This window comes from Eulemur rufifrons, chromosome 21 (assembly GCF_041146395.1).
Source record: "Eulemur rufifrons isolate Redbay chromosome 21, OSU_ERuf_1, whole genome shotgun sequence".
NCBI classification, from domain to species: domain Eukaryota; kingdom Metazoa; phylum Chordata; class Mammalia; order Primates; family Lemuridae; genus Eulemur; species Eulemur rufifrons.
The window spans coordinates 14,509,960-14,535,422 of NC_091003.1; the positions used below are offsets into that span (position 1 = coordinate 14,509,960).

The 25,463-nt window shown below is 40.0% G+C and overlaps 1 protein-coding gene and 1 non-coding gene across 3 annotated transcripts in view; one reads left to right on the top strand and one right to left on the bottom strand.

The window, feature by feature from the left end:
• The window catches only part of CORO1C (coronin 1C), a 77,223-nt gene that overhangs the window by 31,083 nt on the left and 20,677 nt on the right, over positions 1–25,463 (bottom strand). For both annotated transcript variants that reach the window (XM_069496809.1, XM_069496807.1), the window contains exon 2: positions 14,259–14,458. In XM_069496809.1, coding sequence (XP_069352910.1) covers positions 14,259–14,453 — 195 coding nt within the window. In that variant the 5' untranslated portion in view covers positions 14,454–14,458. The remainder of the gene's footprint in view (positions 1–14,258; positions 14,459–25,463) is intronic.
• Positions 20,721–20,829, top strand: LOC138401999 (U6 spliceosomal RNA). Its single transcript, XR_011236593.1, has one exon. It is a non-coding gene; the product is annotated as a U6 spliceosomal RNA (small nuclear RNA).

A 25,463-nucleotide genomic window follows, 5' to 3' on the forward strand; every position in this document is an offset into this window, starting at 1 on the left:
ACCTACGTAAATGTTAGCACACATAAAAGTATGTTACAGATGCATATATATGTAATAAAAATACAAAAATATGATGACACATATTTGAAGAAATGATTAACTGGGGGAAGGAGAAAAAAAGAAAGGAAAATGGTATTTTAGTTACATCTGTTATGCCTTTTTTTCTTCCTAAACAGAGAGATATGAAATAAACATGGCTAAATATTAGCACCTGTTTAATCTTGTGGGTGAGTAAATAAGTGTCCTGTTATTTTATTTGATACATTTCCTATTTTGAGAAAAAGAATTAAAAATATAATAAAGTTGAGAAACACACCAGTGCATTGTTACTAACTTTACATTTTAAAAACTTTTTACTCCCAAGGAAAAAAGGTTTTCTACCTGAATTGCTTTATTTTATCTCAGAGTCTGCATTCTTAGGCTCTCCCCAGAAAACCACATTTGGCATCCTTGATGGCAAAGTATAGTACTGAACTCTGAACCTCCAAGAACACCAAGTGATTTTTTTCCAATCTGGGCTAAGAACTTTTGCTCAGACATAAAGCAATTTTGAGGGGAATCTGAAAGTACTAGCATTAGCTGTTCTTAATTAAATACTAAGAAGCTTACTAAATGACTTTTTTTTACAAGTTAAAATGAATAACCCTGGCTAAAAGTTAATAGCTATTCACTAGCATTCCTCAGTCAACTAAAACATTTGAGAATAGTAATATACATTTCTGCCATTCCCAACTCAGCCTTGATAAGTCTGTAGCATAAAAATACTAGCATCTAACATTTTCACAGGGACCTGAATGTCATTGAAAGGGCAACTGCCACCTACACTTCCATCCCTTCTATCAAAATCAAATAATAATAACAATAATGGCTAATACTTTTAGAATATTTATCATGCTAGGAACTGTCTGAAGACCTTAATATCTTCATTCTCACAACAGCCTTTATTTTATTATCAAACTTTATTATCCCCACTTCTAAATAAAGAGACTGAGGCACAAAGTCAAGAAGCAGACAGTAAAATACTACTGACCATCCATACTAGATTTGGATAGGGAAAGAAAATTTCCACTGTCCCACATGTTGTGGAAAAGGCACAGAAGTAATGTTAAAATAATTGGCAGCTGGCCATCAGAAACATGAGAATTAATAAAAAACGATATTCTGCGAGCAGCTGCTTCCTCTGGTAGTGATGTCATCATAAATCCTTACAACAAATAAAACAGGGAAAGTAGCATCACACTGCAGCACAAGAGAAAGGCAACTAAATATCCGATAGTGATAAAAGAACAAAAATGAGAAGAAAGTATGGGGGAAATGGCATTTCAAATGTACATCAATCATTTGACATGCTGGACGTTCACACACACATGGTCAAGTACCAGCTACCTTGCTATCCAGGGGGAAAGCTAGAAAGAGGAATGCTAGTGAATACCTGTTAGCTTTTAGCCAGGGTTATTCATTTTAACTTGAAAAAAAAGTCATTTAGTAAGCTTCTTAGTACATAATTAATATTCAAATATCTTCCTACTCCTAACAAAAATCAAGAAAAAAGCACAACAATGTATTTGTGCCCAGTGAGTATACATTATTCACCAAGTGAGTATATATTATTAAAAATGCAGAGCTAGGCACTTATAAACTGCTGAGAGCTCAACTACATGGAGACTGAAGAAAACCACACTAATGGTCGCCTTATATGGTAAAGATGAGGAAACTCATTCTGAAAGACACTTTACACTAGGATCTAATGAGAATGCAATTCTCATTCATCCCCATGACACATACTCATTTATTACCCAGTGAATAAGCCAAAGAATCCGTGTCTAATTTGCTAGATTGTGAAGGGCCATTCAGAAAGATATCCACCATGTTTTGGGGACAACACAGCTTACCTCCACCTCTAGGCAGCAAATTTAAATGAATGCTCAGCTGGAAGGAAGATGTATAAGAATTTAACGCCAGCTTTTAGATAACTCGTTTAACTAGTACGTGCCATTTTAAGAACCTCCCACCAATCTTCCAAGGCTAATATATAAAATAACTTCATTTTACTATCAGATCAGTCTACTGTTTCATTAAGGATAAACCACCTCTGTTGCACCATCTAGAATATTACTACTTTTCTAGCACAGAATTGAAGTTAGCTGAGAAAGTAACAGCTATTTAGATCACGCTTTGATTCATTGATTATTACTAGTCCCAATCACGTGCCATAGAATAGCTTTTATTATACCTCTTTAATTAAAACTCAAAGTGATTGGGATTATCAGCAAGTCAACTCAACAAGTGGCAAAAATGACCAACACCGAGGTTCCCAAAGGCTCTGGCCCAGAGCCCAGTTCATAAACTCATGGGACACTGGTGAAATAGGTCAGGACACTGGCTTACAGACATTATTATCTGAGAGATCCAGTGGCCTGCCTAGAGCCAAGCAACATGAGCCCAAGGGAAAATTCAGCCTCTGAAGCGTGTGTACAGTTGGCACAAGGGAGAGGTGTAATGGCACAATTTCCACGTGGCTCGCCTGAGCTGAGGGTAATGGCTTTGAATATGTTCCAGCCAGCAACCTCACCATGGCGAAAACTGTCCTAGATACCAGCACTATCATTTGCTCTGGGTTTGGGGAAAATCCTTAAAAATTTCAAAGTATCCAAGAGACTCAGGAGAGCTCCTGGAGACTGAGGCATCAACTAAACCCGCAGAGTTAGGCAACATTTTCCTCCAAAGGGCATTTGGCCTGGGTGGAAGGGGGACAGGGAGGGGGCTGGCAGCGGGGGTGGGAGGGAGATGAAAATCAAGATTTAAGCATCAGTAAATATATAACTTTATCTAATTGCTATAAAAAGGGATGTCTGTAATTTAAATAACTTTGCAAAAACATTTATCTTTAGGCACAGAAAATTCAATTTAACTCTTAAGAAATGGTATTTCTAGTTGCAAGTATATTTCCCATCAATTTTAATGAAAAATCATAAAGCTTCTACTTACATCTAATAGTGTGTCTTATTTATCTCACACCTCATTCCAAAAAGGAATCCACATTTAAGAAACATACTCATCCTACATACTGAGGACAGTACTGTGCAACCAAAAAATCCTAAATGTATACAAACATATACAGAAAATTCCCCAGATATGTTTCAATAAAGTAGTTCTCCCCTGGGATACGTTTTTAAAGGAGACATTGCAGATGTACCTGAAGACATTTTCACCTTCCTAAACCCTCAAATTTCAAATTGGAATGCTTCCAATATGTCCTACATATTATTATACAAAAGATTATTCAGAGTGATTATTTCTTACTGTAAGAGTGATTCCTCACATAATTGTTTTCAACCCACACATTAACTTGCTCAATATAAGATTAGGTTGAAGATGCTACCAAATTGGTGCTAAGGCAGATCAATCTAATAATCACTTGTTCCTTCAAGAATGGAGACATGTCACATTTTGTCAAAGTCACACAATACCTCCCCCAGCTGGCTTACTCTTTCTCATAACTACCATGTGTTTTCATAAAGTTACTAAACCCCCATGGTGGTAAAAAGTAACATTCATTTTATCAGTCGAATCAAATAGTTCCCTTTAATATATTTCACAAACAAATGCTTTCCAGTTTACATTATGGAGTTCCTGATAGAAACCTGAACCTTCCTAGGGTGCTGGATTCTGACTGCTCTCCACACTGCCGCCCTCATCTAATCCGGCACAGGCAGCTGTCTCACTTCCCAGTACTTTTCCAACTTCTAATCTGCAGTCATCTGTGCCTACTATCCAGACTGGTTATACCACTCTCAGATGTAAGGGCCTGAAGGGCCCCCACCACATCCCAGGGAAGGCAATCAAAGACACTTGACATTATCGGACTCAAGGAATAAGGGAGAGTTAAAGATTTTCCAAACTGCTCATTCCTACTTTATATCTAAGTTTTCATTTAGGAAAAAATGAGTATCAAAATCACATATGTGCCTACATTTCAACGACAACTCATTTCTGGCTTGGGGCAATATAATGAGAAGTCTTGAACTCAGCAAGCAGAATCGTAAGTCACACATGTGCTCGGAAGCAGAAGAAAAGTTTTCCACCCAAGCATAAGGGCTCCATTCACACTGTACGGAGTTCAAAGGAGTCAGAAGGACATCTATTGAAGTGGGTTTTCCTTTTTTTTACAACTTCCTTTCTCTTATGACAGTATTATTTATGTGGATACATGTTCTGTTGGAATTTCTTAAGCCCTCGCTGCTCCCCGGGGAGAAGCTAGAGTGACTGTGGCCGTGGGACAGGGGAGAGTGGAGTGGATGACGGGACGGACTAGGCAGCAAACCAGAAAGACTGATGCACACAACATATGACTTGTGGACAGGCTGGCCCCTCACACACAGCTTCCAGCCCAGGATTAAACATTCTGACGAGGCTTTACTTTAAGGGAACCAGAAACACCAACCTTGAGGTAAGAGGAGGTGCTCTGGAATAAAACATACAGCTTGAGTTACCCTGTAAGGTAAGGTAAGCTAGCAACTAAAGCTGCCAGGGAGAGGCAGTGTGGTCCTGTAGATACCTCACCTGCCTGTGGGGGAAAAAGAGCAGTCTTCATGGGCAGAAGGGAAAATGCCAAGCAAATAATTTTGGCATCACAGGTCCTCTTTAAAAACTGTGTTTAATACTGAATACACATATTTTAAAGCCCAGTAAGAACTTGAGGGAAGTTACTATAAAACTATGACTATTTTATTGTCAGAAAGCAAAAAAGTAGAAAAGTTAACATTTCCTTACTCGACCGTGTCTAAATATGCAATAGAGATCAGAGAAGCGGTATTTCCTAAATTCCTGACTTAACAACAAATTTATAAAGTGAAAAGCTAATATTTCCTGCTCATCGTTGCAGACAGGTAATTCCACATAATGCTTCTAGGCAGAGAACAAACAAAAACCAGGAATCCAAAATGAGGGAGAACCCAGTGAAAATAAAATTCAGCTGGAAAGCAAAATCTAAAAAGCAAAAGAACTATAGATGTAAATGCAATATAGGAAATTAAAGCATTCAAATCAAATCAGAAAAGAGAGCAATTGGTTGCCTAATCTCTCGCACAGAGCAAATGCTGCTAGAGATTTCTCTACTGGGACCCTTTGTGACTGACGAAGAACTCCAGGGCTACCCTTTCCAATCGCAGCTTTGCATTGGCTTATCCACGAGCCTCAGAAGGAAAATCAATACTCCTTGAAGTGGGGATGAAAGACAGAAAAAGATTGCAACTTTTTTTTTTTTTTTTAAGGTAAATGCCTTGGGCTCCATGGGCAGGCAGTTCACATCTTGTAGCAGTTGTAAACAAGCAGAGCACTGGAGTACAGACCCAATTCAGTAGCCGGTATCTTTTACTCACGACTTAAAGCTCAGCCAGAAATGAAACCCAAGTCCCTGTTCCTCAGAGGAAGCAGGCATGTGCCCCACCACTGGCCCTCCCCGCACAGTCTTCCCTGGACTGAACTCGGGTCCCACCCCTGGCCAACACAGACATTCAGCTTGGCGGGAGCAATTTGCTCCGCATGGTTATAAGGCGGCCTCTGCACAAATTATGACTGCAGAAATTTGTTCACTACACCTTGAGTCTATTCCAGAGTCATCTGTGTTCAGGCACCTTTCTTAGCCTAAGACAGAGCCGCTTTCCCAGACTGGGGTTATCACATTTACACACCAAGGGCTTTTGCAGCAGCACTTGTCTGTGTGCTCAGCACAGACTAGTGCTCTCCACAAACCCAAGAAAGGGTTAACCGTTCTCTGCACTTGACTCAGTGGCTTCTCTTCACCACACACTCCCAGATCCCACCGTTCTCTGAGCACAGTGCAGCCAATCAAAGCAAAGGAAGGAAATTATCCTGGCCGGCTGACAGCCGCAGCGCGCTGATGGCCATATATGGTAAAAACCACTGTCAGAGCCCCGTCAGGCCGCTGCTGTGGACATATCAGTGAACTGCAGCAGCAGGAGCAGCCGGCCAGGCAGCGCACAAAGGACAGGCTGCCTGCTCATCTCCAGGGGAGGGCTGGGAAGGGAGGATGGAAAGCCGGCATCTGCCAGGGCACCCTCTCACAGTGAGTCACAGCCACTCACTGTCATCAAAAATAGCCCCAGGGTACACTGTGAAGTTCCTTCTGCCAGGACTTTGTGCTCCATTGTTAACTGGGGGTGAGTAGGGTGGCCCTCCCCCCAACCCCAGCAAGACCGTGGCAAACACAGTCACTAGGAGAAAATGAAAAGGCCCTTCTGTGGCACTTCATGTGGTAATGAGGCCAGAGTGCTCGTGTGGCTGGCAGCTCGTGACATAATTTGGAAGTCATTGTTCTGCACCTGGTGCCCTCCCCCTGTATCCTCCACCCCTCCCCTTCTCTCCCTAGCCTTTCACAGCCCATGTGCTTGACAGTTTAAGGTGCCCTGGCATCAGACAGAACCTGTTTCGGGAGGCAGTGAGTGGGCACCCCTGGGCACATCAGGACACTGGCTGGCACCGAATGAAATCCCCTGTCCATAACACCAAAGCTACCAAGTGCCAGACGCCCACATCTGTACAAAAGGCTACTGGTGCTGCCACCCTTGACTAAAAGGGAGCACCACTATTTGTAGAAATGGAAATTGCCTGTCAGCAGTGTACAGTAAGACGAAGATGCAGCCAATGCAAATCCAGCAGGTGCTGGCAGCGACTGCAGATCACACAGAAAAGCACCATCAGGAGACTGCCATTCCTTCTGAACTAGCCCATGAAAGAAGGCACTTATCAGCATGGCGCCTGGCACTTAAACGAAGGCTGCAACAAATACGAACTGCTGTGATTTCATCACTGCATAGTATAGACCAAGTACTTTCCAAACCTTAAGACAATTCTCTGAGCTGACAGAATCAAAGCCATGAGAAGCTAGTGTTTTTGTTATTAAGCTTTCTAATCCCAGAGAAAGAATGCAAAGGATTAAGTGTCAATTAGACCACAGTTTCTATACCAAACAAATTCTTCATGCTCAGTAGACAAAAAATGTTAGTAAAAAATATAAGCGTACAAATCAAATGAAGACTCAAAGACCTAAATTCAAATCCACAAAGGACCTCACAGTCTTGGGCAATCACTCAATCTGAGTTTCAATTTCTGCAACTGTAGAACAGAGGAATGATTGCAACCCTACTAAGTGCAAAAACGGAGACACTGTTTATGAAGAGGACCCTCCAAGTACAATCTGATGTCATTCTGGAGTCTTTACAAGCTAGAACAGCACCTCTTCTAACCTAGTGGTTTAGGGAATTGGCTGGGCTCCTCTTCTGTTATCATCTCTTGCCCCTACACACAGGAGAAATAGGAATTCAAACAGAACCTTCCTTCCCTGTGAGCCTGCCTTGCCTTCCGAGGCTCAGGTGGAACTCATCTCTCACATCGCTGTGCCAGAGCACTGCATGCACACACAAAGCTCTCCACGAGAGATCAAGAGCAGCCGTCACTGAAGCTTTTTAAAAGCAAGAACCCAGCACAGGTCCTGGAATATAACAGGCGCTCAAATGCCTAAGGAATGAGTATGTGAATGAATGAATGTGACTTTTTAAAGTACTGTTTTAAATTTCACTAATATTTAAACAATAATTAGCTCTTTATATGTGCTCCAGTAATATTACTGATGATACTTTTTAAAAATAATCTCTACGGGCTGGGCATAGTGGCTGACACCTGTAATCTTAGCAATTTGGAAAGCTGAGGCAGGAGGATTCCTTGAGCCCAGGAGTTTGAGGTCACAATGAGCCATGATGATGCCTCTGCACTCTTGCCAAAGCGACAGAGTAAGACCCTGTCTCAAAAAAATAAAAATAATAATAATAATCTCTGCATATAATAAACTTATTGTAAAATATTTTGAAAAAAATACAGGTAATTATAATGAAGAAAATAAAAATCACCTTTAGTCCCATCCATGTTAACATTCCAGACTTTTCCCTAAAAACCAATAACATAATTGAAGTTAAGCATAAAATAGTGACTATGATCTTACAACACATTTTTTTGAAGGTATCACAGAACACAGGATAACAAAATCTTGCCACATAATATAACTCTCTCTTGCTATTGCACAGAATCCTTCAATTATTCATTTAAGACATTTAAAAATGTTTATATATATATATATATATAATCTATCTATCTATATAGATATACTTTATATCTTGTATTTTTTAAAAGGAGAGGTGGAAAAATAGTGCTCAAAACCACCAGAAGGTCTTTTAGGTCATTCTGAATTATTCATATATGAATTGTGTGAATTAACCATTATGAGTCAAGTAATATATTCTGAGAATACATATATTTGTTATCAATTGCTACTTTAAACAAGTTATCCTAAAATTCGCTGCCTAAAAAAATAAACATTCATTATCTCACACAGTTTCTGAGTTCAAGAACAGCTTATCTGGGGGGTTCTGGCCCAGGGTCTTTTATGAGTCCAGGTATCTGTCAGGGCTGCAGTCATCTGGCAGCTTGACTGGGGCTGCAGGATCTACTTTCCAAATGGCTCATCCCCATGGCTGGTAAATGGGTGCTGGCCGTTGGCAGGAGGTCCTATGGACCTCTCCACAGAGCTGCTTAAGTATCCTCACAACATGGTAGCTCCAAAAGCAACAAAGTGGATGCCAGTAAGCTTTTATGACCGAGTCTCAGAAGTCACATTCCATCAATTCCACCATAACCTGTGGTTACACAGGTCAGCCGTATTTAATGTGGGAGGAAACCACAAAACGGCATGAATACCAGGAGATGAGAGCCACTGGAGGCCATCTTCGGGGCTGCCTACCACAATGCAGTAAGCAAGACTTGGGAGAACCTGTACAGAAGGCTACTAGCCACCCAGTCTGCATCCCCTATCCAAGAGAGTCAAGAAATCAGGAGTGTCAACAAATCAAGAGCATACAACTCTAACTGCTTCCCCCATCTGTTAAGTGAATAAGAAAATAATTATAACACAATGTGACAATGCAGCCTGTGGTAGTAGTGGTACAGACAAGCAACCAAGAGAACACAAAAGATGATTTCCTCCATCTCGGCAAATCCAAGGTAACATGTGAGCTGGATCCTGAACAGTAAGAAGAGACCACCACGTCTCACTAGTAGAATACCGACTGAAATGAATCAAGATTTCTTCCTCAACAAACAACAGAAACACTCTAAAGCAGACCTTGTCAACCTTGCTTTAGAGTGTTCTTTAAAAAGGAGATTTAAGTCCTAATGCTCTAAGGCAGCTACTGTATGTAATAAATTAATTTCTCTCCTATGTATCTAGCAGGCACTAGCTATGCTCCTTCTTGAGGAGAACTAAAAAAAACAGTCATTCAAATGATTTTCTGTGGGGCTAAATTCTTTCACAAAACCCTAGTTGAAAAATATTGCAAAATGAGTTGGAAAAAAATAGTTCATAGACACAAATAAAGCAAGATCCCAAATATTCTCGCACACAGTTCCTAAAATAAATAGGAGAAACAAAAATATGTACAAGAAGGAACTGCAAAGCTACAGCAAAGGAGCTAGAAGGAGAGAAGAAGAGACAGTGACCCATCTCACCAGGCAAGTTACTGCAAGGTTGAAAATAGCCATCATTCCAACACACTGAAGTTCCTTCACAGCAGGAATACTCAAGGGAGGAGGAGAATGCAATTAGGGAAGACGAGAGCCATCCAGTTTGCATCCTCCATTCAAGTCAATGTGAAGAGATCAAGAGCATATAATTCTAACCAATTCCCCCCACTCTTATTTGTTTTAAGGCAGGATTTACAGGTTCCCTCTGACCTGGTATGTGTGTGTGTGTGTGTATGGGTGTGTGTGTGTGTGTGTGTACACCTAACCAGAAACACTGGTAGGTGTGTATGAGCCTCCAGGGTTCACAGTAGGGAGGGAATGCCTCAGCCCTACATCACGAGTGTGGCTGCTCCACAAAGGAAAGGCTTATTCATGCCAACGTGGTAGATTACACAGTGGGCTGAAAACCTGTGTGCTCCTGCGACAAAGCAGTTTGTGCAGTTGTGGCAAGAAAAAAAAAAAGCATATCTCATAGCAAAAACCACAAAGCCAACTTGTGTTCAGCAAGACTGCTATTTATTATTCATCTTCTGAAAGACTAAAGAAAAAGAAAATGTACTAAGCCACACCTTGAAGAGTCATGGCAGAGTGGCAAGCCACAGCTTGATGCAAGCATTACAAAAGACATCAGGCATCACGTGTGCTAATCTAAATCACCCCACCTCAGGAGTGAGGACTTCCCGTATTCCTCCAGCAATGACCTCTTAAAATATCACTTTCTCTAATAAAATCTTCCTAACAAACCTCATAAATCATACATTTAAACATACACTCATAAGTGTGCTTCTTGCTGCATGTGTGCCTGTACTTGTGCACATGTTTTAATGTGTTTGTTCCTATTACACTTTCCACTTCAGATTTTAAGACCTGGAAGACAGAGACCATGTCTAACTGATTTTACATTCTCCCAGAATCTAACCACAAACCTCATGAGGTTGCAATAATAAGCCCTATTAGCTGCTGACAACTAACTAGCTTTCAAGAGAAATTCACGGAAAGCCATGTTTGCAAATGGGAGCCTTTCTGAAAGGGTTACAATCCACTTTAAGATCATTATGTACACACATTCGATATTAATAAGCACAGAGCGCCAAAAGCATCACCAAAACCAACCTCCCTGTCTATAACCAGAAATAAAAAGGGGAAATATTATTAGAAGCCCCTGAAATAGTTGTTAAAAACTATGCTCATCTCCTAAGGTTCATGTTTAGAATAACCCCAGAATGCTACCACATGTACTGGGGTGGCCTAACACACACCTATAGTATTAATTTCTTGCTATCTTGATTTTAAGTATAACTTCATATTATATCTGGGAATCTGGCTGTTTTGGGAGTTTTGTTTTTTTTTTTTGGTTTTTGCTTTTAAACCAAAGCAGCACCTCATAATAAAACTATTTCATAGCTGCCAAGACACTGAAGTTGTAGGACTCTTTTCCAGGGTGAAGAGCCCTATATTAGGATTAATGAGTTCACTATGTACTTGGAGTCCCCATCATGTTTTTATTCTTCAAGGCTGAACATCTAAAGAGGAGACAAACACCTCAGTACCAGTGATCTGCTAGGATGCTTTCTGGAGGAGATTAGGAAACTGACCACAACAAAAACCAGATGCAAGTGCTCCTGAAGGGCAGAGATGCTGGCACACAGCAGGTACTCAGCTTACAGAAGATCAAACCAACTAATCAATGTGAAGACTTACTCATATTTCATAAACAATCAAATATCAACTGTGAAAATGTAAAACTTATAATCTTTAAATATCCATGATTATACAAAAATTATAAAGTAGATATCAAGAGGGCAGTTAGCCCCATAAAGGAGACAAAAGTGTTGGTTTCCTGACAATGTGGAAGAGGGTTATATTTTCTAACAGCTACTGATGCCCCGGTAGCCAGCCAGCAACTTAGGCAGGGACAGTGACCTAGGAAGAAAAGAAAGGGGAGTGTCACTTGACACTCCAGGGCTCATGGACCAGGCCCTGCCACCACAGGCGATATTTCCAAGAGCTCCCCAGGCACACAACTGTCTAGAGAAAACACGAGACTACTCTTCTTCGCTGGGTTCAGCCTTGGGCCTTGGCGGAAAAGCAGCCACAAGTAAAAAGGCATCTAATCTACTTCTCAAAGTTACGTGTTGGACTAAGGGAAAGAATGAAACAACAGTGTTTTCTCTGCTGAATTTTGAGTATCAGACCAGCTGCGTTAGAAATCACTTCATAATGGGAACCATAGAATTACCAAGGCAGAAAATCGCTTTTGTAGACAGCCCCTCATGTTACAGAGAAATAGAAGAGCAGGGCAGAGTGACACATCCATGTCCCACTAAAAGTCAGTGACCAAACCAGGACTGAACTCCACAGCTCCTCAATTTCCAGACCTGTGTTCTTTCCTCTACCCATACTGACATTCAGGGCTAAATACACTTTACTACACAAGAATCTCACATAGTACATGGCAACCTACCAGTTACTGAACCCCAAGTATTGACATTTCCAATGACTGTCACGGGCTTAGTTTAGACCAATGTTACCACCTCTAAAACAGTATTTAAGGTGCAAAGCCACACAGACAGTATTATAGCCTGGGAACAAAAGATCCTCGTGGCTCCTCTGAACACCAACACTTTATCCAAACATAATTTTTAAAGCAACTTTTTCTACCCTAATTCTTGTAAGGCTAACGAGTGAAATACTAAAACATATTTATTAAATGTAGGCCACTTAATGAAAAACCAAATCATAAGATCCAGTAAGCTTAATTAAGGCTGGAGCTTACGAGTCTCCCTTAAATGGTTTAAGTGAAACTCAAGGTTTCCCGTGGTTTGTAAAAGCAATGATGGACTCACAGAGCCTTTTGTGGCTGTGGAAGCCGAAGGGAACTATCTAAATTCAGCGGAAGATTAGCCATTCAAAAGTTTATCTGGGCTTTTTAATTGGCTTGTTTCATTTCTTTGAAGAAAAAAAAAATGTCTTAAATTTATCCCTCAGTCTATAAAGGGAAAATAAAAACTAACTCCAAAACAGATCATGGCACTCCAGTGCCTCATCTGGGTTGACAATGTGTGGCTGTCTTCTCAGCTGGCAGCCATAAAACCCACCAATAAAAAGTCAAGTTTCCAAATAAACTAAAAATTTGTGGAAACCAAATGCACAGTTATTTTAGTATTTTGCTCTTTCACCAGCCTTACAATAATTAGGATAGAATAGGTTGCTTTAAAAAATTATCATGTTTGGATGAAGTATTGGTTATCTACTTCAAAATAATTATTGTGGTGCACTTATTTGCAATTCAATGTCAATTTTCTCCACAGAAATAAAACTATCCAAATATTAAATCAATTTTCAACTTAATGAAAAGAGTCACCTTTGCTAATAAGAAAGAAGGTGCATCTGAAAACACAAATCAAATTTGTTCCCCAAAGGCATCCAACTCCCCACTTCTGTAGTGAGACGGTTCTACTGTGTAATATCAATACCACATCAATCCAGCTACTAATGTAAAAATCAGATATTAAAATAAAACAAGCTAGTCATGAGCATCACTCAGAGAAAAGAACAAGAGATGGAAGTTTTCCCAAGGAAAAAAATATCAAAATACAATGGGAAACATTACTTTGACAGAAATTCACTTTACCGTAACCACTTTCACAATCCCATGGACCATTATGATGAGATGCACCCCTAATGTGCATGGCTCAAAGGTGGGGGGCATCCACTTCCCCCACTGTCTCTAGCAGAGAGGACACAGCTGTAATGTGACCCACATCTGCGTCTGCACCAGCACTGAGCCTTATCACTGGAGCTCAGGACTCGCCAAACTCAGTTTCCTCCTAAAAGCTAACAGAAAACAACTGCTTCTATGCCACCTTCATAGCTTTTTTTTCCTTCATTATTTGCCACTCTGGGATTTGCTGATAAAGTAAGTGCAGATTTTGATCTGCAGCGTTCATGATCAGTCAGCAAATGCACAAAATTCCTATCTAATCTCCCACCTTGGAGCGGGCTCTCTGGAGGATAAAGTAGGGAGAAGGGAGGACTTGGAAGCCCACTGAATTTGAACACACAGATCCATTTTCAGTAAAGATCCTTTATTTCTACCACTTCTTAACACTGTTTAAATCCTATACTGAAACTTATCACTGTCCAGAACTGAAATCTGTATTGCTTTGGAACATTTTTTTGAGCCCTTGTTCCATTTACTATTCATAAAGCCAAAAAGTCTCCGTCCTCGTGACTTCACACAAAAAGAGAACATTATCTTACAAATTTCTGCCCATTTAAAAATGTAACTGGTTTTAAAACTTTACTTTGGAGCAAAAACATAACTGTTTTTAAAACTACTGCAAAAGAAAAATTTTTGTGAAAAGTGGATGATTAAGACCCAAACCATAAAATTCCTATGCCTGCTTGTGCTCACAACGTCATTCTAATATAATTTTTTTCATCCATACAGGGCACGCCCAGAACAGAGGTCACCATTCTGTTTAATGATTCTGTTAGAGAAAAAGTGATGTGGTCAGTAAGGCGTGTGGAACTTAACCTCAATTACATCAGAGTCTAATGGTCGCAGTAAACACAATTCTTAGTGAACGGTCAATCTATTACAGAAAAAATACAGAGACTACCAGAGGGTGTCTAACAGAATGGAAGGTCAGGTTACTTACCTTGTGCAGAGGGAGCACAAGGAACGCTCCGCCCCCACTCGCTTCTATGATTATGGCAACAAATCTGGGATTGACAGCGCAAAAGGAACTATCCCAGGTCACACGAGAAACCCGGATGTCATCATAGCACTGGTCATTTTTCACTGCTTGTCCAAAAACATGCCGAAACTTGCTCTGTCGTACCACTCGCCTCATCGTGTCTGCAGAGGAAGAGCGGGAATTATGTTAGAATTAGGCCCTGACAGCGTTACTTTTACAAATGAAAAGTAGGAAAAACAGAATGATATGGCATTTTGTCTGCTCTCCTCAAAAAAGTAGCCAAATTGCAAATCCAAATTTCCCTTAGCAGCACATACCCAGAAACAACTGCAAAATGCGTCAGGGAAAGAATTACAAAGAAATGAAAAATTCCTAATTCAAGATCCAGAAACAACTCATCAGTTTTAATTTCAGTAGAAAGATCAAGGCAAAGAATGAAGGAAAATTAGCCTTTCAGGGTTGGTTGGGAACTGACAGATAATTCACTCTCACCCCTTCCCCTTTTACAGATAAGAAAAGGCCAAAGTGAAGTTATCTGGTAGATGTGAAGCTAAATAAAGCCCAAAAAACAAGTTGTGATTTTGTGGCTTTGTCCTCAGCCTGCCAAGGTAATTTTTCAGTTTTTAAACATTTTCCCCAGACATCAGCACTCTGCTGTCTGAGAACTGTGCCTGCTCCCCAGAGTGTTTCCACAAGACCAACTCCAGGTAGGGAGGAATTCAAGAGGCCCAGCAACCACCTTTGTCTTCAGGAGCCTCCTAATCTCCTTCTCACACAGGCATAATAATCGGAGCACCGCAGGACCAACTGCCTCGTGCTCTGTGCTTCACAGCGAAAAACAGGAAAAATCAGCCTGAGACAGCCTAATGGATCAATAGCCAGGTCTTAGAAAAGAGGAGCAAGTATTTAAATGGAAAGCAATGTGATTAAAGGGATGTTTAGGACGACAATAAGTCTGGCAGTGGCACACTGAACGAATTAGATGGGAAGCTCAAAGCCAGGCACTGGGCTAGGAAACCATAATAGATAATAAACCAAGCCCCAGAAAGGTCCAGAATGATCTGGCTGCAGCAGTCAGGACAGAGGAAAGGAAAAATGCAGCGGCTATTCTCGAGGGGAAGTGAAGCCAGGATGGGTTTCCAGTCAGAGCTGACCATTCACCATGGCCACCTCCCCAGTGAACCAGGAAATCTGAGTGGAGGGGAGGGAAGGGGACACAGAACTAGGTTCCTAGCCTCTCTTATTTGTCATTTCAGACTCCAAAGTCCACTAAATTGTCTGATAGACACTGAGAGCTTTGCACGTTAGGATGACCAGGCTCTGCCTGATTCCGGTTTCCTAGACCCCACCCAGTGTAACTTTCCCACCTGCTACAGCAGGTCATTCTGTTCATATTGGTTAGGATAGAAGGAGCCTGGATAAAACCTAAGTGGGAATAGAATATGGTTCAACCTTAACAGCTCAGCTGAAAACCAGAACCCCATGTACAGAGGAGGGCTAACACTTGTCCACTCCTGCCAGGTGGGACATCCAAGGCATGTGCAAAGGTGGCCTCTCTCCAATGCTGGGGCAACAGACCCTTGGACGAGCATCCACTGAGCTCATGGATCCATGGAGCATCCATGTTCCTCAGCCCAACTGTTGCCAGACCTTTCCGGCTGACGACCAGGACCATACATTTTGAGTACTTGATGCAGGAGATGGCAAATGGTATGCTTCTACTTGGCCAGGACCCTTCATCTGTGCAACAGTAGGAATACTCAAGCATGAGTTAGATAAGACAGCTTCCATGAGGTGGGGAGAAGCAAAAGGAAAGCACATCCATATAAAGGCCAACATTCAGCCAGCTGATCTCAGGGTCCACTTCCCCGCAACCATCTGTACAAGTGACAAATGCTGGAATCCCCACCAGCACTTTCCAGCAAGGGTTTCAAAAGTAAGTTAAGGGGGAGGGGCGGGAGGAAAAAAAAAAAAAAGTAAGTTAACCTAGAAGAAAAAAAAGACTGCACCGTGTCAAAGAGTTAATATCCCTCCTATATAAAAAAAATTAGGCAAAGGACATGAAGAAGTAATTTATAAATGAAACACAAATGGTATTTATCTCCACCCCTTCCTAAAATCCTAATGTCAGCAAAGGAATAAAAGCAGGTATAAACACCAGAGGACAAGAGAACCGGAAAGCAGCCTGCAAGAGGACAACTGTGACAACAAACTCCTGGATGATGGAAAGCTGTCATGCACGTGTAACTGACTACAGTGTGCGTGTCCTCTACTCAGCTGAGAGTCTCAGGGGGTGCTCACCAGAAGAACGCCAGGGCCCACTGTGAATAGCCAGAACACTCAGAGGAGAAACTGTTTGTCTCTGAAGACAGGGATGTGGGAGACGGGCTACAGAGAGAATCGACTGAAAGCCTGAAGTAGGGACAGCTGGACAACCAGAGCCCCTCCCTCTAGGGCTGCACAACCAGGATACTGGTCTCTCCTCAGCAGAAGCCAGGAGAGGCCAGGCTGCAGGCCTCTGGACAGGATGACACGCAGCACAAGAGGGCACAGGTGTTAGCAGGTGCCGTACTGACAAGCCGGTTCTGTACAGTGGGGCCTCCAGCCCCTTGTTCCTCCTGGCTCCCAAGATACCACCCACCCCACCCTGCGGGAGATCAGATCTCACTGCCCCGAGTGAGGTCCGCCACTCAACATGCCCTTCCTCCCACATAGGCGTCAGGTCACCTTTTAGAGCCTCACTTTTAAATGTGCACGGATATTTGAGGAACGCCTCTAACAATTTTTCCACTTCACTCAAATAAGCTAGATACCATCTAATCTCACAATACAAAGACTAATATAAATATGTAAAGTGCTTAGACTGTCTTCAATGAAAGACATTATGTAATACAAATCTGCTGGCTGACTTACTAAAATACCGTAAAAAGACATTTCTATATTATGCATGGTGACAACTTATTTTCATCCTAACTACATCTGGGCAGAATGATATAGTTCTTTTGCTACAATCACGGAGAATTTTAGCTACAGAGCAGAGGGAGGGAGAAAAGCCAGTGCTTTTCACAGTGCTGTGCTGACTCAGGCATGTCAAAGTGGAGCTTGAAGGGCAGTGCGAGCCCATTCTCTTCCAAGGTCAAACCTGATCTGGGCTTAGCTATGCACACGTGGCACAGCTGCTTTTGCTACACAGAGTGTCTCAGACCCTCCAGGCACACAATAGAGAACAGCAATTAAGAGAGCAAGCTCCAGAGTCAGACAGCCTTGTGAGTGAGAAGCACAACTGTGCCATTTACTTCCTGGCCGTGGTTCAGTAGGGCAAGTCACTGAATTCCCGGAAGTGTCAGATTCTGTATGAGTACAATGCATATAAAGTTGAAGTGATCATTAAAGGAGCAACTGGTGATAGGATGGTGGCCGGAGATGACTATGTTATAGCACCTTGTATGGTTAGACACACAAAACTAACCACTCCATAAATGTTACCTACTGTTGTCATCTAGTAATTGATATAAAATAATCTGGATTCAAATCCTAGCTCTGCCATTTAATAGCAAATTCTTTAACCTCTCTGAGCCTCTGTTTCCTGATCTATAGAATAAAGGGAATGATACCTCTAACAAGAATTTCAACCAATATCTGAGAAAGAAAGTCCAGTTCCAGATGGTTTCACTGCTGAAGTTGATCAAACATTTAAAGAAAGGGAGGGAACACTTCCAAACTAATTGTATGAGGCCAGTATTACCCTCATACCAAAACCAAAGACATAACAAGAAAACTATAGACCATTATCTCTTATGAATACAGATGCAAAAATCCTTAACAAAATACTAGCAAACCAAAGCCAGCAATGTAGAAAAAGAATTATGCACCTTGATCCAGTGGGACTTATCCCAAGAACACAACATTGGTTCAACATCTGAAAATCAATTCATGTAACACATTGTATTGACAGAATAAAAAACAAAAATCACACAATCACCTCAGGCACAGAAAGAACATTTGAAAAAATCCAACACGCTTTCATGATACAAAATTCAACAAACTAGGAATAGAAGGGAACATCCTCAACCTGATAAGGGCATCCATGAAAATACTATAGCTAACACAATATGCAATGGTGAAGGATGCTTCTCCCTAAGATCAGAAATAAGACAAAGACGTCCACCCTTGCAACTTCTATTCAGGATTGTAATACAGGTTCTAGCCAGGGCAACTAGGCAAGAAAAAGGAATAAAACACATTGAGATTGGAAAAGGAGTAAAGCCATCTCTGTACACAGATGACCTGATCTTATATGTAGAAAATATACATAAGGAATCTATTAAAAGAACTATTAGAACTAATAAGTTCACCAGGATACAAGATCAATATACAAAAATCAATTGTATTTCTATACACTCATAACAATTCATAAGTGAAATTAAGAAAATAATTCCACTAACAATAGCATCAAAAAGAATAAAATACTTAGGAATAAAACTTAAATAAGGAGGTGTAAGACTTGTACACTGAAAACTACAATGTTGAAAAAAATTAAAGACAATACAAATAAATGAAAGACATCCCACGTTCATACATCAGAAGGCTTAACATTAAGATGGCAATATTCCCCAAACTGATACAGTTCAATGAAATCCCTATCAGAATCCCAGATGGATTCTTTGTAGAAATTGATGAATTGATTCTAAAATTCATATGGAATTCCAAGGATCCAAAAATAGCCAAACGACCTTGAAAAAGAAGAACAAATTAGGAAGACTAACACTTCCCAATTTCAAAACTTATTACAAAACAACAATAATCAAGGCACTGATACTGAAACAAGGACAGACATACATATCAGTGGGATGGAATTAAAGTCCAGAAGTAAATTCATACATCTTTGGTCAACTAATTTTCAACAGGGGTGCTAAGACCATTCAACGGGGAAAGAATGGGCTTTTTAGCAAATGGTGCTGGGACAACTGGATAGCATCATGCAAAAGAATGAAGTTAGACCCTTACCTCAATACCATATAAATAATTAACTCAAAATAGATCAAAGACCTAGCTATAAGGGCTAAAAAACTATAAAACTCTTAGAAGAAAACATGGGAGGAAATCTCCGTGGTCTTCAATTTGGCAAAGGATTCTTAGATATGACACTAAAAGCACAAGCAACAAAAGAAAAAGTAGATAAACTGGACTCCATCAAAATTTAAACTTTTGTGCTACAAAGGACACTATCAAGAATGTGAAAAGACAACCCACAGAAGGGGAGAAAAATTGTTGCCCATCTTATATCTGATAAGGCACTTGTATCTAGAACACATAAAGAACTTGTATAACTCAATAATAAAAAGATAATAATCCAATTTAAAAATGGATCAAAGGGGAGCTGGGCCCAGTGGCTCATGCCTGTAATCCCAGGGACTTGGAAGGCTAAGGTGGGAGGATCACTTGAGGCAAGGAGTTCAAGACCAGCCTGAGCAGCACAGCAAGATCACATCTCTTAAAAAAAAAATAGATCAATGGATTAAAAAAAATGGATTCAACAATAAAAACCATTGAATTGTACACTTTAAATGAGTGGATTGTATGGCATATTAATTATATCCCAAAAATGTTTTTTAAAAGATCTGCAAAGTACTTAGCATTAGAATCTGAAGCATAGTATATATTAGCTAATAAATGTTAGCTATTCTGATTTAAGAGCACTAATAGGTTTCCCTACCCAGGAAGAAAAACCCAAATCAATTCCGTACTGATTATGGGCCAAGAGTACAATTTTCACATAAGAGAACCAGCATCAGTTATAAAGGACTCTTTATAAAATTTTATTATGTTCTCCCACCTCAGCATGGTATTTCTACATTTTAATTTCTCTTCAAGCAAAGAAAAAAATGGGAACCATCCCAAACACAAAACCTCCTTCTTCTTAAGACAACTGCCTGAATTGTCAAATGGTATTAGTGTTTCACCAATTTAAAAACTGTTCAGCTATAAATTTCCAAATTAAGATGTCATATAATCAAACTTGGAAGTTATTTTATTAGATATCTTGTCTGAAACTGATCAAACCACAAATTAGAGAACTAAAGTGTCCCCCTACCCAGCACTTTGGGAGGCTCAGGCAGGAAGATCATTTGATGAGTCAGGAGTTCAAGACCAGCATGGACAATACAGCAAGACCCCCATCTCTATGAAAAATTAGCTGGGCATGGTAGTACATGACTGTAATCCCAGTTATTTGGGAGGCTGAAGCAGGAGGATCACTTGAGCCTAGAAGTTTAAATTATGATGACATCACTGCACTCTAGCCCAGACAAGAGAGTGAGATCCTGTCTCCAAAAAAATATATAATAAATAATTAAAAAATAAAGTTTCCTACTAAAACTAAAGCATTTTAAAAGGGGGTCTAATTCTTAAAAAGAATAAATGGTGCTCACTTCAACAACACATATACTAAAAACTTGGAATGATACAGAGAAGATTAGCATAGTCCCTGCACAAAGATGATACACAAATTTGTGAAGCATTCCATTAAAAAAAAAGAAGAGCAAATGAAGAAAATTCTGAATTAATACAATAGGCACGAAGTCCAACAAAATACTAGGTACAATTCTCAATGTCTTGTCAGAGAATGGAAAAGTTGGATAAGCTACTTGCTCGTTAGGTCTTTCAAGTACAAATTCTTAAAACCGCAAAGGACCTTTTCTTTTCAATGGTAAGATCATCTCAGTAATAAAGAGGAAGACGATGTAGCAATAAGTCATTCATTAAACAAAACAAAGAAATGTTTATAAATTTCAACATAAATTGACTTTAGATGGGAGACAATGCAATGTGGTTTTTAATTTCCACAAAATGTGGAATTAGGCCTTATAAGATGAAATTTATCACTCTACCCATATTTCCAATAAGACTGGCACTACTTTAGCATGGTTTTCATTTCTAGAATGGTTCTCATTATAATAAAAAGTGATATACCTTTGAAGATAATGTGAGAATAGGCTGAGAGCATAGGCTCAATTATGAGATGGTCTCTCTGGGAGTTGGTTGAAACTTCTATCTTAGAAACATGGACAGTTGTCTCCCTGCCCAAGTTTCCAGGTGATACTAAAGGCCAAGCAGGAGAATTAAAGGATACGTCTTGACTATCCAGAAATCATCATGATAAATTTTTAATAAGCAGACAACATACTCCTGTTTTTAGCTTCAAATAAAGAAAATCTAAAAGCAATAACTAAAATTCATAATACTTAAGATTTAAGGAAACAAAAACAATTAAAATTTTCTGTATATGTTGGGTGAACATTTAACCAAGAACAGTAAGAATAAGGTCTACCTCCACGGTTTAAGGACTTATTTTATGTGTCAGAAGAAAGTTTGCATTCTTGTAATAAAATTTCCATTTTATAGTCAGTTGATAATCCTCAACCTCTAGGACAGTGTAAAAAAGGCATGCTTCTTATGTTACTACCAAGTCAAGTTATATAGAGAAAATTTATTTCATAGGCCATATAAGAAACATGTTGGGTGTCAGGAGGAAAAAAATGTAGACAGGACAGGGAACTTACACTGTAATGGCACCAAATAAAATACACTCAAAACACCTGAGTAAATGTTACTACTTTTTCTCTATTCTCTCTACTTCCATCAATCTCATAAAAAGTGACCACAAATTTTGACATTTTCCTGTTTATTTGAGAAGTTATCTGTTTAAAGATTCCAGCAGATGGACTTTTATGGTTCATATGAAAGGAAACACATCCTGCTAGGAACACATACAGGAAAACCCCTACCAGTAGCAAAATCCTGCTCGGCCCATTTGCTGAGACCATTCCGGAGCATCAATTACTCCAGTGCTCAGTAGGCTGAGCATGTTCCCTCAGCCAGCAGCAACCACAGGAAGACTCCAAAATGTCCCACTGGACAAAGGACTTGTTCTCTATAAGCTGCTGCTCTTATGGCAGGTACTTTTCAATGTGTAAGAGATGAGATATATTATTTAATTGAAAAAGACAAGTAGGATAGCAGATGAGGAGACAAATGTCCTAAGTTCAGCTATTAAAATGGCATCACCCAACAGTTGAAAATTCCTTTTAAGAAGCTGGAAATGTAATAATACGTAAGCCTACACAGAATACACATTCATGAGAGAGCAGACACCCAAAGCAAATATGGGAAGTACTCTGATTAAACGCAAAAATTCAACATTCATCCTTTCGGCATATGAGATGGCTGAGCTTTTTCAAATTTTCTTAAACAAAACCCACCATGACAGTCCAAGAGTTCACCTAAGAAATCACATTTATGCCGCATCCAACTCTTTAACTATAAGATTCATACATGAGACATTCCAAGAAAAAACATACCTTATTTACCTACTTTAATAGAAGCTGTTTTTAAAAAGGAAGAAAAAAGACCACACACAACATTTGCTATAAAGCACAGCAAAAAAGTCAGACACACAAAAGACCTCCTCATTCACAGCAGCTGCTGCTGAAAGAGATTTGCACTCCCCCGATGACATGGACTTTTTGAAAAAAATGTTTTTTCTAGAAAAACTGCTGACCACTAAGACAACTGACTGCAAGTATGGAACAACCTTGATGTTGGCTCAATTATCATGACACCAAGAATGGTTCAGAATAAGGGGGAAAAATTCGCACTTGCTGTAGCCTTCCAAGTAGTTTCATGTGCTTATCAATCCAGGTAATATGAAAATGCTGAGAATGAGGCATACCAATAAGATGCATTTTGTTTCAATTCAATAACCCCATAACATTTAGTTTTAAAATATTTCTAGGGAGAAAGAGACAAGAAAATGCAAATAAGATCTACCAAGACTCCTCCGGCTCACAGAAGCCTGGAGTGGAGAGGGTTCCAAAGCTCATCACTTCCAGGCCCTTCATTTTTTCAGCCTGGAGACATCATGTGACTCGCCCAAAGATAAAGAACTTCTAAGAGAAACACATGACCTCCAACCACAAAGTACAGGGCAGTTCAACTTTTCACCCCATGAACTCTCATACTCTTTCAATGATAAATCCTGCATCATACATATATATAATTCAGCTCCCCACATCAGCCAACAACAGCACTTGGAGCTCCGCCATGGGATTGCAGCCTTGATAGCCCACGTGTCCAACTGGCCAGTTTGTACAATTTTTAAATATGAAATTGCATTTTTGCCTACACTTTATAAATATAAGTAAAAATGGAAAAATCAAAATACATAAACTCAGCATTCAAATATACTGAGACAAACAATGGAGAGCATTAGTTATGACCAAGGAAGCAAATCTTTACTTCTGACTGAAAACCCTTAGGCTTCAGCTGGAAGAATATGTGCTCAATTGTCCAAGAAGAGAATATAAAAGAGTACGCATAAACACTAGAAATATATGTGTGTGTGTGTGTGTGTGTGTGTGTGTGTGTATGTACATCAAGGGAACTATTTAAAGGTGAGGTATAATGAAGAGGTTTTACTTTTTATAGCTTTCTAAGAAAAGAACTCCTACTTTCACATTTTTATAATCTGTACTCATTTTAGGAACTTCTTACAAAGAGAAGTTGGGGACTACCTAACATCAAACATCAGCACTCACTGATGATTTAGAATAGAATAGGAAGCCATGAAAATGACTGCTGGGCCGGGCGCGGTGGCTCACGCCGTAATCCTAGCTCTCTGGGAGGCCGAGGCGGGTGGATAGCTCAAGGTCAGGAGTTCGAGACCAGCCTGAGCAAGAGCGAGACCCCATCTCTACTAAAAATAGAAAGACATTATATGGACAACTAAAAATCTATACAGAAAAAATTAGCCGGGCATGGTGGTGCATGCCTGTAGTCCCAGCTACTCGGGAGGCTGAGGCAGTAGGATCGCTTAAGCCGAGGAGTCTGAGGTTGCTGTGAGCTAAGCTGACGCCACGGCACTCACTCTAGCCCGGGCAACAGAGTGAGACTCTGTCTCAACAAAAAAAAAAAAAAAAAAAGAAAAAAAAAGAAAATGACTGCTGAAAATTGAGTCTGACAAAAAATAAATGAGCATCATATAAATAGCAAAACAGCAACACATAAAGAGCCTGAAGACAAAAGATAAAAATCCTAAATCCTCTCACACTTGTATTAAAGAGAGACCCTTTATGAACTAAAAGATAACCTTAATGAGGCTTGTAACTCACTTAAAATATAATAGGAATGACATTACAGAAAATTTGCAATTACTAAAACATGAGATTATAAAGTTTTAGGAGTCATCTCTAGTTCTTCGATGACAGAAATACATATTTTTATCGCAGAGATAATGTGCAAAGGCGACATTCCTCATATCTCCCAATTTTCTGGTTATCACCAGCATCTTTACAAACACAACCACCTCTCCCCATCCCCAGAGCTTTGAAAAAAGACTGTTAAAGAAACCTCCATCATGAAGACAGAAGCAGGCACTCCCTGCCCCAGAGAACACTGTGGAACCATATAAAATCATCTGAGGCTGCAGCCATCTCCCTAAAGTGCACCACAGGAGACTAGACTCAGAAGCTCAATTCTGCATCTCTCTTCAAAGAGGAGGACACAACTCAAAGAGCCAAATTAGTCCCAAGAGATCTCAAACCAACTGCAGAACTTTTACAGACATAAGCTACCTAGCAATCTCACTTAAAAATTAATCCATGAATGTGTTTTGAAATATTCTTTCTATATTAATGACCTACTTTTCTTATCAACAACTGGTAAAAAGCACCGTATGACTGTTCAAACCTGCTGAGTCTGTTTTCCACTATTTAGTCAGATGGAGTTTCTCCTGGAATAAAATTTTATTAATTCTTTTGCAATATTCCTATACCAGGAAATGAAATTACTGGACTCCCAGACCTTAAGGAGGGGGGCATTTTTACGAGAACCTCAAAAGGCTAGTCATAGGCAAAACTAGCAGTGCCAAAAAACAAAATACTCACCTTCAACTGAAGAATTTGTCTTCCCTTTTCAATACCTTATACCTTGGGCAAGCAGGGAGTAAATGGATTAAATGAACATATACTCCTCACGATGTTTCAAAGTAACATCAAGGAAAATCTCTGGCTTGGGTGTCAGACACGAGTATATCCTGACCTATAAATCATTTTGGTCCTCTGGTTGTTGGTTTCTTCATATATAAAATGGGAGAACTAAAATAAATGA